The following is a 13,956-nucleotide window of genomic DNA, read 5'->3' on the forward strand; positions in this document are numbered from 1 at the left end:
ACGCGCCCTTCCCCCGCTGGGGGTGACCGAGGACTCCCGCGCGCGGGCTCCCTCGGCCCCGCCCGCCCTGTCCCCCGGGCCGTGCGGAGAGCGGGGGCGAGAATGAAAGTTCCAGAACGCTGCGGAGAGTGCGTCATCGCGAGGCTGGGTGGGGTGGGGCGGGGCGGGGCAAGGCCCAGGGGCAGAGCCGGGGTCGTCATTGGGGCTTGTGGAAGCAGCCGCGCGCCCATTGGCGGAGCTAGGCTTGACGGGCGGCCGGCAGGGCGGACCCCTTCTGGAAGGTTCTGAGGCAGGGTATAAGAGACAGGGCGGCAGCCGGAAACCGGTCTCATTGAACACGGAGGAGCTGTCCTGGTTTGAGTCTCTGCGGGGCTGAGCGTACTAAGGTAAGGCCGCTGTTCCTGCAGGCTTTGGTACTGGTTAGACGATGCGAGGATTGTGCGCCTCTGGCCCCTGGCGCGGCCGGGAGGGGCCGAGTGCTCCGTGGGCCGAGTGCGGTGAGCTCGCCGCCTCGCCGGGACCTTTGTTCCAGGCGGAGGCAGCGGGGCGCGCCGCAGCCGCGTGGAGCCGCGTTCGTGCAGTGCCGCTGCGGTGGCCACGCTCCCGGGAGATGGGAGAGGGAGGGGGCCCCGGCCACTTTCCGGGCGCAGGAAGTGGAGCGCCGGGCGGATGCCGGCTCCTGGGAGAGGCTCGTCCTTCGGAGCCAGCCCTCGTTGGCCTGCGCCCAAGGCGGGGGAGGGCGCCTGTGACAGCCGTAAAAGCTTGGGCGGTGCTGGTTCCTGGTGCCCCCAGGCTGTGCGGAAATGTCGAGAGAGAAGTGAGGTGCGGCCCAGAGCTGGAGACCACGTGGTCGTCAGTGTCGCAGACCCTCCCGGCAGGTGCTTTCATTAAGCCAGAGGCAGGCTCTGCTGGCGTTTGGCGCCGCCTGGACTGTAGACAAGCGTTGTTTGCTCTGATTGTCCCACGTGGTTATTCCTCGCAAAAGCCGTGTCTAAGGGGTTATCTCAACTGGTCGTTCCTGATAATTTAACTTGATATTTAACAAAGAAAATGCTTCTAAGTCCAACATTTTCCCCCCAGTAACCATGTCTAAGGGACCTGCAGTTGGCATTGATCTTGGCACCACCTACTCTTGTGTGGGTGTCTTCCAGCACGGAAAAGTGGAAATAATTGCCAATGATCAGGGAAACCGAACCACCCCAAGTTATGTCGCCTTTACCGATACCGAACGATTGATCGGTGATGCTGCAAAGAATCAGGTCGCAATGAATCCCACCAACACAGTGTTTGGTAAGTCCCTAATTTTAAAAAAAGGTGCGAAGTAATTCATGTTAGGAAGCAAGTAATTTGAGAAATAAGTTTTCCAGATAGGGGAAGGGAGAAGGGAAACACCATCTCTCATGCCCCCAACTGGGGGCCTGGCCTGCAACCCAGGCATGTGCCCTGGCTGGGAACCCCGCCTGTGCAACCTTTCCAGCTCACAGGCAGGGGGCTTGGTCCACTGAGCCACACCAGCCCTGGCAAGAGAAACTGGAGATTAAATAATTTGGTGGCTGGGAAAGTCCCGGTAATTGGGAAAAACATTTAAGTCTTAAGGGAACTGGACTTGGCACCATAATCCTTTGATGACTGCTTAGGCTAAAAATGCAATTGATACTAGGATGTCAGGAAAACCTGAATAAAGTGCTGGCTGTTCAGAAGTTGAGATCATTTACTGTGGGCTTGGGTGGATAAGGCCTTTCAGTATTTAAGTAATGGAGAGCTAGAGTATTTGGAAAGGTGTAAGAAAACTAAAGATTTGGGGTTGTGTTTGACGTTTTGCAGATGCCAAGCGCTTGATTGGACGTAGATTCGATGATGCTGTTGTCCAATCTGATATGAAGCATTGGCCTTTCATGGTTGTGAATGATGCTGGCAGGCCCAAGGTCCAAGTAGAATACAAGGGAGAGACAAAAAGCTTCTATCCAGAAGAGGTGTCATCTATGGTTTTGACAAAGATGAAGGAAATCGCAGAAGCCTACCTTGGGAAGGTGAGTAGTGCAGTGTTACAGGGAGAAGACACAGGTAGAGACATGAAAACACTAGATGTCAGGTTTCCTGTTGAATGGATAACTTGGGTTTTGACCAAGAACATAGTAGTTATAAGAAACTGGCCCATATATTTCATTGGAATGTTTTCTGTAATTTGTGTTTTGAGTGTATGTTCCAGTAGGTGATGAGCATGGGATTGCCATGTTTATGAAGTGACTGATGGTTTGGCTTTATTGTTTTGTATGCATTCTCTTTTCTAGACTGTTACCAATGCTGTCGTCACAGTACCTGCTTATTTCAATGATTCTCAGCGTCAGGCAACAAAAGATGCTGGAACTATTGCTGGTCTCAATGTACTTAGAATCATCAATGAGCCAACTGCTGCCGCTATTGCTTATGGCTTAGACAAGAAGGTATGTGCCATTTGTTATGCATATCCAGCAGGGTTTTTAAGATTTTGTATTTTTAGAGAAAGGGAGGGAGGGAGAGAGAAAGGGTGAGTTAGAAACCAATGCTCAAGAGAGAACATCTATTGGTTGCTTTTCACAATCCCCTAACTGGGCACCTGGCACATAACCTAGACACGTGCCCTCACTGGGAGTTGAACTGGTGACCTCTTAGTTTACAGGCCAGTACTCAGTCCACTGAGCCACACCAGCCAGGGCTGAGTTAAGCCAGGCCTCAATTAAAAAAGGCTGAGCCATCAAACGTTTAGATAACAACTAATAAACCTTTATTCTAATGGCAGGTTGGAGCTGAAAGAAATGTGCTGATCTTTGACTTGGGAGGTGGCACTTTCGATGTGTCAATTCTTACAATTGAAGATGGAATCTTTGAGGTCAAATCTACAGCTGGTGACACACACTTGGGTGGAGAAGACTTTGACAACCGAATGGTCAACCATTTCATTGCAGAGTTCAAGCGCAAGCACAAGAAGGACATCAGTGAGAATAAGAGAGCTGTTCGTCGCCTTCGTACTGCTTGTGAACGAGCTAAGCGCACTCTCTCTTCCAGCACCCAGGCCAGTATTGAGATTGATTCACTCTATGAAGGAATCGACTTCTATACCTCAATCACCCGCGCCCGATTTGAAGAATTGAATGCTGACCTTTTCCGTGGCACCCTGGACCCTGTAGAGAAAGCTCTTCGGGATGCCAAGCTCGACAAGTCCCAGATTCATGATATTGTCCTGGTGGGGGGCTCTACCCGTATCCCCAAGATTCAGAAACTCCTGCAGGATTTCTTCAATGGGAAAGAGCTGAATAAAAGCATCAACCCTGATGAGGCTGTTGCTTATGGTGCAGGTAATTCTACTCTTAATTGACCAGCTGTAAGAGGCAGCCCCTTTGTAAAAGCTCAAACTGACTCGCTGTGATGAGTATTTACCAAACATTCGTAGTTTCCACTATAAGCTTAGCTAATGATAGCCTGACTTCCTTGGATGTCTGAGCGATCGAGATTTGCTCACAAAAAAATGAGTTGTTCTGTGCTTTTTTAAACTTTTTTTTTTTTCTTTAATCTAGCTGTCCAGGCAGCCATCCTCTCCGGAGACAAATCTGAAAATGTTCAAGACTTGTTGCTGCTGGACGTCACTCCTCTTTCCCTCGGCATTGAGACTGCAGGCGGGGTCATGACGGTCCTCATTAAGCGCAACACCACCATTCCCACCAAGCAGACGCAGACCTTCACCACCTACTCGGACAACCAGCCCGGGGTGCTCATCCAGGTATGTGTCTCTTGTTAGCTTGGTTGGCTTTGACACTGAGGTCCTGGAAACTTGGGGAAGACTTGGCTCACCACTGTGATGATGGATCCAGAACCATTCGTAGTTTCCACCAGAAGTCTTGTGTTGGCCAGTTCCTTCCTTGGATGTCTGAGTGATGATCAGTCTTCCCTAAATAGAGCTTGTACTTCGAAGTAGTACAAGAACTTGATGGTTCTTTAGTAATTTTTATTTTTAATTTTTTAAAAAATTTCCTTAGTTTCTTTTAGAGAGAGGGAGGGGGAAAGAAACATTGATGAGTTTACTATTTTACTATGTGCCCTGACTTTAGGGTTCAAACTAGTGACCTTTTCATTTTGCAGAATGACATAATCGAGCCACACTGGTCAGGGCAGTAATTTCTATTTTCTACCAAGGTTTATGAAGGTGAGCGTGCCATGACCAAGGATAACAACCTGCTCGGCAAGTTTGAACTCACAGGCATACCTCCTGCACCTCGTGGTGTTCCTCAGATTGAAGTCACTTTCGACATTGATGCCAATGGCATCCTGAATGTGTCTGCTGTGGATAAGAGTACGGGAAAAGAGAACAAGATCACCATCACCAATGACAAAGGTAAGTTGAAGCACAGGTGTGTGCATGTCATCTGGTGTTGTGCCATGCGTTTAGTCTCAGTGGTTGCATATTCCAGATGTTTCTGTCGCTGCCCCCCCACACTGTTAGCCAAGAGAGTACATGTAATTATTAATGGAGGTGGGAATTGTAGGTTTCCCATATTAACAAGACACGCCTAAATAACTCCACAGGTCGTCTGAGCAAGGAAGACATTGAGCGCATGGTCCAGGAGGCTGAGAAGTACAAAGCAGAAGACGAGAAACAGCGGGACAAGGTGTCTTCCAAGAACTCACTTGAATCCTATGCATTCAACATGAAAGCAACTGTTGAAGATGAAAAACTTCAAGGCAAGATTAATGATGAGGACAAACAAAAGATCCTTGACAAGTGCAATGAAATCATCAACTGGCTTGATAAGAATCAGGTTTGTAATCACACTATTGAGTTGGGTGGGTGTGTAGGGCTTCAGTAAATGTCTACGTGCTTTTCTATAAATGTATTGGGTCACAAGGATGAATGGTCCAAACATTCGCGGTTTCCACCAGAATTCGAGTCATGTTGGCAACTACCTTCCTTGGATGTCTGAGTGACCCAAAGAATTCACACATAGACTTTGTTACTGAGACAGTAGTGGGTCTCTCTGTGTCTGCTGTCTTACCACACTGCATCGTGCATGGAGCCTCCTCCCCTTGAAGTTTGGCAGTAACGTGCTCTTGTGTTCTTTCCTCAGACTGCAGAAAAGGAAGAATTTGAACATCAGCAGAAAGAGCTGGAAAAAGTCTGCAACCCAATCATCACCAAGCTGTACCAGAGTGCAGGTGGCATGCCAGGAGGAATGCCTGGGGGCTTCCCTGGGGGTGGAGCCCCTCCATCTGGGGGTGCCTCCTCTGGGCCCACCATTGAAGAGGTTGATTAAGCTAACCTCTTGCATAGATTTAGCATTGTTCCACATAAAATACTGAAGGACCCAAATTTGTAGCAAATTCCATGGCAGTTTTAAAAGTTGAGCTGCTGTATAATAAAACAGCATTCTTGATACTTGAACATAGATTATGTGCACAGGGAAATAATGCACTTTATAAGCACTGTATTGTAAAGTGGAAAATGCGATGTCTTAAATAAACTATTTAAATTGGCACCATAAAATTGTCTGGCTCCATGTTTTACAGGATGGCATTTGGTCTGGGGTGGATGTGTGCCTCTGTCCTTACCATCTGGGGTGTGAAATGCAGATTACATTGCTCAACATAAGCAGATGTCCAAGGAAGGTTTTAAATGAAATGGGAGAACTTGTAGTTTGGGCTTTTCTGTGCTCAAATTACTACATGGCACTAGACCTGAAACAGTTTAAACTACAGTCAATGCTCTCAGGGGTTGGTTGGGTATATTCTGGGGAAGGAAGTTAGAAGGGTGCCCTGACGTGTGGAGCTCCATGGGTTTGGTGTGGTCTTGCAGGCCAAGAGGCTGCAGGGTCTGTGCCTGTGGTGCAGAAGGCTGTCCATCTGTTTCAATCTTTAAAAGATTTTTTGACAGTGCGAGTCCCAATGTTCAATGTTTAATCTGAATCACTGGACAAATGCATAAGTTTTTCAAGTTTAATGGGGTAATGGTTAGTAAAAATGGGTTACAGGTGTGCAATTCTGAAATAACTGGTGTGTTCACAAGTAACGGAAGTCACAAGGACAGCCAGTGTGAATGAAGGAGCAGATGTTCAGAACCCAAAGCCCTGGGTGTGCAAGGATCCTCCCATCAGAAACTTCCAGCAGGTTCTTCCATTACTGCCTACTCCCAGCGGCTAAGTGGTAACTTGGGTGGGCTGTCAGTTGACCTAATGAGGGTCTTACGCTCATGTGTGAATAAAACCGCTTTGGAAAGGTGAGCAGCTAATGGTCTGGGATGTCAGTTAAATTGCAGCCAACCTAACCCTTAAAATTCTCGAATGGCGAGCACAGTTCTGATTACCAAGTATGTCCAGCCACAGCCCCTTTCAGGAGCAAAGAGGGCGGGGTTGTGCGGCACTGCCCACCTGGGCCTCCATTTCCTCAAACCTGAACGAGGTGGTTGCTAAGCCTGTTCAGGGCCTGGTGGTGCAGGCTTGCCACCTGGTGGTTGGGTTCAGATTCCTTGAGCACAGGCATGGGGACGGTTCTTAGGCCACAACCTAGGCTCACAGAGTAACCCAACCTAACCTCTGCTTGAGCCCTCCTTCCTCTGCCTTTGTGGTAATTGAGTGAAACCCAGATAGCATTTCACAGGCTACTGTGACAGGATTTCAGAGGAAGTTCCCAGTAACAACAATTCTCAAATTCTCAGCATTAATCTAGCTCAGTGAGCGTAACCAGGTGGGTGCCATTCGTGAAACAGCTGCAGTTAATTTTCCTTTATTATGTCTGTAAATTTCATCAGTGAAATTGAAATTGGAGAGAGAAAAACGTCAATGTTTCCTTTATATGGGTGGGAGAAACAACACGTCTCTGGACCTGTGTGATGGAAGACTGCGGGGGGAGGGGGGGCCTCTTCCTGGGAGCACACGGCTGTCCGGGCTAACCTAACCGGGACTGTCTCCAAGGCCCCCTTCGCTGCCTCTACTCCAAGCCCTTGTCTCACTAACCCCCGCTTTAATAAAGTTATTCTCAAAAGAAAAGAAAACAAGAATTGGGGCTGGGGAGGAAAGGTAATCTGAGTAGGAGTGTATACAGATGAGGACCCTGAAGTTCAGAGGAGGTGAGTAACCAAATAACATGGGGGCAGGGATCCAGGCATTTGAAGTCTGGTAAACTTGACTCTGACCTTGACTCTGACCTGCATAGTAGTGTAGTGAATTACAAAGCATCGGCTCATGTCCAAACAGCACTTTTCTGCAAACTGGAATTTTTGTGCCCGGGATTCACCCTTATTGGAAAAACAAAATTTAAATCAAGTAAAACACACAATTTATGTACCTAGTTAGGTCCCAGTATTCATCCAGTTGCAGTTGGCTTCACACTGTTCCTTCCTGGTACTTTGAGGGTTTGCAGTTGCAGAACCCTCAGAGTACCAGGAAGTCTAAGCAATCGGGATTTGAGGATCCCAGTGATTCAAATCAACTTTTGTCTTTTACTTTGCTTTGTTTTTAATTAGGCGTCTGCTGTGGGCTGAGCCCTGGCTGGGGGAATAGATAAAAAGCTAGTGAAGGTTTGTTCCAGCCTTATAAATATGTACAGGGTAGCAGGAGAGACTGACATACGCAAGATGAGTTGAGGACAATTACAAAATGACATTAGAATGTACGAAATAACATAATCCTTGTGGGAAAACCCTGGAAAGAGCATTATATGTTATTTATTGTATCCAACCCGCAGCCCAGGATAGCAACGAATACAGTCCAAAAGAAAATTGTAAATTTACTTAAAACCTTTTTTTGTTTGCTCATCAGTTTTCGTTAGTGTTTGTGTTTGTAATGTGTGACCCAAGACAACAACTCTTCCCCCAGTGTGGCCCAGATCGGACACCCTGGTTTAGAGGAAGATGTAGAGGCGGCAGTCACAGGAACACCAGTATCTTCTACTGTTTTCCATTCAGTTTAATGTTAACAAATGACTTCCGCTTCTCTGATTTGATTCTCCTAACAAGCTCATCAGGGGAGAATGGCTGGATCATCTAGCTGTGCCTGCCTAAACCTATGTGGGGAGGCAAGAGTGTTCTGCTTCTATGTGGAGTCTTGTGAGGAGGCTGTGGTTGTCAGAGGCGGTGCTGTGGCCCAGAGCAGGGGTGTCAAACTCATTTTCACCGGGGCCACACTAGCCACAGGTTGCCTGGAAAAGGGCCAAATGTAATTTCAACTCCTTAGCAGTTAAGGAGTAGTTACATTTATACAGTCCATTTAAAGGGCCAAATGTAATTTCAACTCCTTGGCAGTTAAGGAGTAGTTACATTTATACAGTCCTAAAATTATTTCAGCCTTTTGAAGGCAACCTTGAGGCTGAAGTGGCCCCAGTGAAAATGAGTTTGACACCCCTGGCCTACATTGAGATTTGCACAGGGCACTACTGGGTTGGGAGGAGGGAGCAAAAACTGCTCTGTCCCTCAACCTCCATGTCCAGCTTTAAGAGTCACATGCAAACAAACAAAAAAGAATTGCATGCTGATTTTAGCTGGACTTATTTAGCAAAAACATGATTGTCTTTTAAAATACATTTTTAGTGCCATAGCTTGTTTAACTCAGTGGTAATTGTTACAATTTAAAATTTTTAAGGGACTAACTTTTGCCTTTAAAGCCACAGCAATACAATTACTCGCAACAATATTACTGTGATATTTACATACTTAAAATGTGATATAAAGAAAATGGATAGGTCTGGCTGGTGTAGCTCAGTGGATTGAGCACGGGCCTTCGAACCAAAAGATCATGGTTTGATTCCCCTTCAGGGCACATATCTGGGTTGCAGGCCAGTTCCCAGCAGAGGCCAGTTCCCTGCAGGGGCCAGTTGCCAGCAGGGGATGCACAAGAAGAAACCATACTGATATTGATATTTGATATTTCTCTCCCTCTCTCCTTCCCTTCCCTTCTAAAGATAAAGATAAATAAATTAAATTAAAAAATAAAATACCAAATATTAAAAAAGAAAGAAAGAAAGAGAAAATGGGCCCTGGCTGGTGTAGCTCAGTGGATTGAGTGCTGGCCTGTGAACCATTCTCAGTCAGGGCACATGCCTGGGTTGAGGGCCAGATCCCCAGTGGGGGCCACATGAGAGGCAACCACACATCGATGTTTCTCTCCCTCTCTCCCTCCCTTTCTTCTCTCTAAAAATAAAGAAAATAAAATCTTAAAAAAAATGACAATGCTCTCAAACAATCCTTTCCTCAAACAATATTTACTGGATACTTACAATGTTTCAGGACCTGTGCTTTCATAGGAAAAAAAACCCTTTTGGATTTTGGTTAAAGTAGAATGGAGTGACTGGTGGGGCATAAATAGGAGAGGCTGGGGAATTTTCATTTATTTGAAGTCTGTATATGGATATAAGGATGTCTTTGTCCAGCAGATGGCAGCAGCTATTTATAAAACAAGTACAGGGTAGAGGGGGGGGTGTTGCTAGACCAATTTTTACTAATATTTGTGGGTTTTGTTTTTCATTTGAATTTGTTGGGGAGACATTGGTTAATAAAATGATATAAATTTCAAGTATACAATTTTATAATACATCATCTCTATACAGGTAGAGGAAAAGTAGGTTTGTCCATATAGAAAATAATACAGTACTTAATAATACAAGAATAAACTGTGTTTCACGTATTCACAACTGTAAACCTACTTTTGCCCCATACTGTATTGTACTGTGATTCCCCCACATAAACCAAAGTTCCCTTCTGTCACCATTTATGGCCCCTGTACCCTCTCCTATCTGCCCGCATCCCCAAGGCCTGTGCTCTTTGTTCAAAAGCTGCCGAAGTGGAAGGAGAGCAGCCACAGAGGGAGGGAGTCAGCCCCTCACACTCACATCTGCATTCCAGGCCGCGCCCTGAGGGGATGAGCAAGTGCCGTGCTTGGGGACATGGCTTTCATACCCACACCCATTCTGTGTGGGGACGGAGAGGGATGGGCAGAGCTTTGACACACAGAGGGAGAAAGCATAAGCCTCTGTGGGAACAGGAGACACCCCTCCTGACCTACTTTTGCTAGTTTAAGCCCCTACGTGATTTCTCTCACCACCCCTGAACTTCTGCTTCTCATCACACTTGTGTAAGGTGCTTGCGTTCCCCACCAACTTCAACCCAAGAACAAGAATACTCACAAACTCCTATATTCCCAGTGCTCGGTACATTATAAGCACACAATTGTAATCAAACGAATCAAAAAGAGGTGTGTTTATTCATTTGTTGGGTTGGGAGCAGGCACCCAAGAGGTGAGGGGCAGAACATGTTGTTCCTTCTGGGCTTTCTAACAGTTCGGGTATGGCCATGCTCTTGGGGTGGTGGCCGGACGGCTGGTGGGCTCTGGCTTTCCGCAGGTCTCTGCTAGGGTTTCTCTGTGCAGAGTGGGGAGCCAGTGTGAAGAGTTGCATGAGATGAGGGGCAAATGGAGCAAACTTGGAGCAGCACTAGGCACATGACAGCTGGCAAAACAGCTGCCAAAGTCTTTGAGCTAAGGACCACCTGAGGCCTTCAGATTGCCTCTGAGACTTGGACAGTATGTGGAGTGAGGAGGGAATGGAAACAGTGCAGCCAGTCTTTGCTATCCCAGAGGACACCCAGGCAGGGCCTGCCCGGAGGAATAGGGTCCGTACTCAGCAGCTGGGCCGAGGTTCACAACAGTCAGAGCATGCCAGCCCCAGAGCCCTGTGGAAAGGCTGCAAAACTTCTTGATTTTGGACTAGGTGAGGGTTTCTTAGATATGACACCAAAAGCACAAGCAACAACAGAAAAAAATAGATATACTGGACTTCGTTAAAATTACAAACTTTGTGCTTCAGAGGACACCATCAAGAAAGTAAAGAAAGACAACCCACACAACTGAAGAAATCATTTGAAAGTCATATATCTAATCAAAGACCAGTATCCAGAATATATAAAAAAACAATTTGATAATAAAAAAGACAAACCAATTTTTAAAATGGACAAAACCTCTGAATAGATATTTCTCCAAAGAAGATATACAAATAGCTAATAAGCACATGAAAAGATGCTCAACGTCATTAGCCATCAGCGAAATACAACTCAAAATCACAGTGAGATAAAGCTTCACACCTTTTAGAATGACTACAATCAGAAAGACAAGATCAACTTGGCAAGGATGTGGAGAAACTGGAACCCTCATACACTGATGTGTGAAGGCAAAATGGCACAGCACCCTGGCTGGTGTGGCCCAGTGGGCTGGAGCATCGTCCCGTAAACCAGAGTGTTGTGGGCTCGATTCCCACTCAGAGCACAGGCCTACATTGCAGGTTCAGCCCCTGATTGTGGGGTGCACGAGAGGCAACTGATTGATGCTTCCTCCCACTCTCCTCCTCTTGTCCCTTCTCTCTAAGTTCAGTAAGCACGTCCTCAGGTGAGGGTAAAAAAAATGGTACAGCCACTTTGGAAAAAAGTCTGGCAATTCCACAGAAAGTTAAACGTAGAATGAATATTTGACTGAGGCATTCCACTCCATTACGTACCCAGGGGAAATGGAAATAGACATCCACACAAACACGTGTACAGAAATGTTCCAGGCAGCATAATTAGGACAGCCGAACAGTGTCAGCAGCCCAAATGTCCACCAGCTAACAACGAATGAATAAACAACATGAAATGTTGTAAATCATAAAAACAAATGAAGTACTGATACCTGGTACAACATGGATGATTTCTGAGAGCTTGTTTGGAGTTTCTAGCTGGGGAGTGCAGCTACGCACACTCCTGACCGAAGACCGGTTCTCTCCTCCAGTTGGGAAGGTCGTCCTCTTCGGCCGAGAGCACAGCCTCCTGGGGCTGCACTTGGATGGTGAGGGAGGAAGGGGACACCCGCCTCACCAGCCAGATCAACCAAATTGACCCTGGCCATCAGTGGGCTGACAGATGTTGCAGCCAGATCACCCTCACCAGTCAGAGCTGGGGTGAGAACATTTATGGGTTCCTGTCAGGCCCACTTTCAAGAACATAAGACAGTCTTGTTACTGATACTCACCATGCTGTGCCTCAGATCCCCAGAAGTTCTTCAATCGTCTCATAACCAGAAGGGTGTAGCCGTTCATCACCCACCCCCACCTGACTCCCCACCCCTATGCTGTCATCGTCCACGTCATTTGTGACACTGGACTCTCAGACCAAGGAGGTACAGGTTTGACAGCCAGGGGCCGAAAACACTAGACTGGACCGATTGAAAAGACATTGGAAATATTTGCCAGAGATCTCTTCCTTTGTTTGGCGATTCAGGGTTTCCCGTATTTCTGTCCAGCAAGGACCCACTCTGCTGCCTGCTGGGTGCATCACCTCAACCACACCATCCTTCCTGAAACCAGGTTTCTTTGCCTGTGAAATGGGACTATGAGCCTCCACCATTCAGTTTGTTCTGAGCAGTGAACAAGCCAGTGTGCATGCAGCTTTTTAGCTCTGCCTGACTCAGAGAACAAGCGCTCAGTGAAGGCTCTTATCAACCAATAATTAAGTAATAATCATGACTAACATTCCCCAAGGCTGCTGTAACCAGGTACCAAAACTGTGTGGCTTAAAACAGCAGCAATGTCTTTCCTCACAGCTCTGGATATAGCAGCGGGAAGCCAGGGTGTCGGAGGCCCGCAGTCTCCGAAGGCACTGGTAAAGGCACCCTCCCTGGCCTTCCGGCCTGGGGCAGCCTCAGTGTTCCTAGGCTCACAGACACATCGCTCCGGTGGCACGGCCTTCTGCTTCCTATGGCTTCCACGTTGTCCTCCCTCCGTGCACGTCTGTGTCTGTGTCCACATCCCAATCTCCCCTTTGTTAGAAGGACGCCAGTCATATCGGAGCAGGGCCCACCCAAACGGCCTCATTTTTAAATTCGGTTGCCTCTGTAAAAACCCGATTTCCAAAACGGTCAAATCATTGTGAGGAAGTGGGGATTACTAATTCACTCTATCTGTTTTTGGTGGCTGGTGGCAGGGGGTGGGGACACAATTCAACCCAAGACAATCACACTCCCCGCTATCACAGAAGACAAAGCCTCTCCCCAGCTTTTGCACAAAAAATAGAAAGTAAGTTCTAGACAAAAGTCAAATACCTGTTCTGTCTGGATGCCTGCAAAAAGGCTGTTAGTGACAATCTGCTTCCCCCACGCAGGACCCACTGCAGACCGCCCACCAGCTGTGGGCAGCGGTCCCCTTCCCCGTCCCCCCTCCGCATTCCCAAACAATGCCTAATTCTATTATTTCCAGTGATTTCCCCGTAGGCAGCAGTTTATTTCTGTCATCGAGTCTCTGATGAAATCTTTAGCTGTGAAATGTTTAGTCCAATCCCAGCAAATCGCGTATAGTATTAACATGTCACAGGCTGCCCGTGGCCTGCATTATGTGGTAATTTGGAGGCGAGAGAAGCGATAATATAGGACCAGGCTTCCTTTGTGAGCTCGCATTAATGCCGGAGCTGGCCACGTCGCCTGACAGCCCATTGATTGGGACTAACAGTGCACTGAGGGGCAGAAATGGGGCGAGGCAGGGAGCAGAGGATAACGGCCAGTCCCCAGGATCCCGGCAGCTTTTAATCCACTATTGCCCCCTTTTAATGCAACTTCCGAGTCGACCTCACACACTTCCCCTGCTCGGCCCGCTGTGCTGAGTTGTGCGGCCAGTGGGAGGCCCCCACCAGAGTGGCCCAGAGTTCCACAGTATTGATTCCCTGATGCTCTGGGGTGTGAATTGTAATTATTTCATTAAGCCCTTTAATGGGTATCAACTATGAACCTTCCCCAGCCTAGGCTGGGGTGGCAGGGCAAGGTCCGCAGCATTAATCTGTGTTCATCTCGTCGCCACCAATTGTCCAGCCCTCGACCCTTTTTCCCCTCCTATTATCGCGTCTATGGTTTTAGTGGGAAGCAGGTCGATCTACTCTCAGAGAGGAGCTGGGAAGGGAAGTTGGCTGATTTGGGGAGGCCGGGG

At 47.5% G+C, this 13,956-nt stretch overlaps 1 protein-coding gene across 1 annotated transcript; it reads left to right on the forward strand.

The window, feature by feature from the left end:
• The first annotated feature begins 279 nt into the window (after positions 1 to 279).
• Positions 280 to 5,515, forward strand: HSPA8 (heat shock protein family A (Hsp70) member 8). The gene is made up of 9 exons (XM_037038284.1): positions 280 to 386; positions 1,081 to 1,290; positions 1,825 to 2,030; positions 2,292 to 2,444; positions 2,780 to 3,335; positions 3,555 to 3,757; positions 4,171 to 4,369; positions 4,561 to 4,793; positions 5,100 to 5,515. The coding sequence occupies exons 2-9, from the start codon at positions 1,086 to 1,088 to the stop codon at positions 5,283 to 5,285; spliced, it is 1,941 nt and encodes a 646-aa protein (XP_036894179.1). The 5' UTR covers positions 280 to 386; positions 1,081 to 1,085; the 3' UTR covers positions 5,286 to 5,515.
• The last annotated feature ends 8,441 nt before the right edge of the window (positions 5,516 to 13,956 follow it).

The sequence above is a fragment of the Sturnira hondurensis genome, unplaced genomic scaffold, assembly GCF_014824575.4.
Source record: "Sturnira hondurensis isolate 20B ecotype Veracruz unplaced genomic scaffold, ASM1482457v3 Scaffold0024152, whole genome shotgun sequence".
NCBI classification, from domain to species: Eukaryota; Metazoa; Chordata; class Mammalia; order Chiroptera; family Phyllostomidae; genus Sturnira; species Sturnira hondurensis.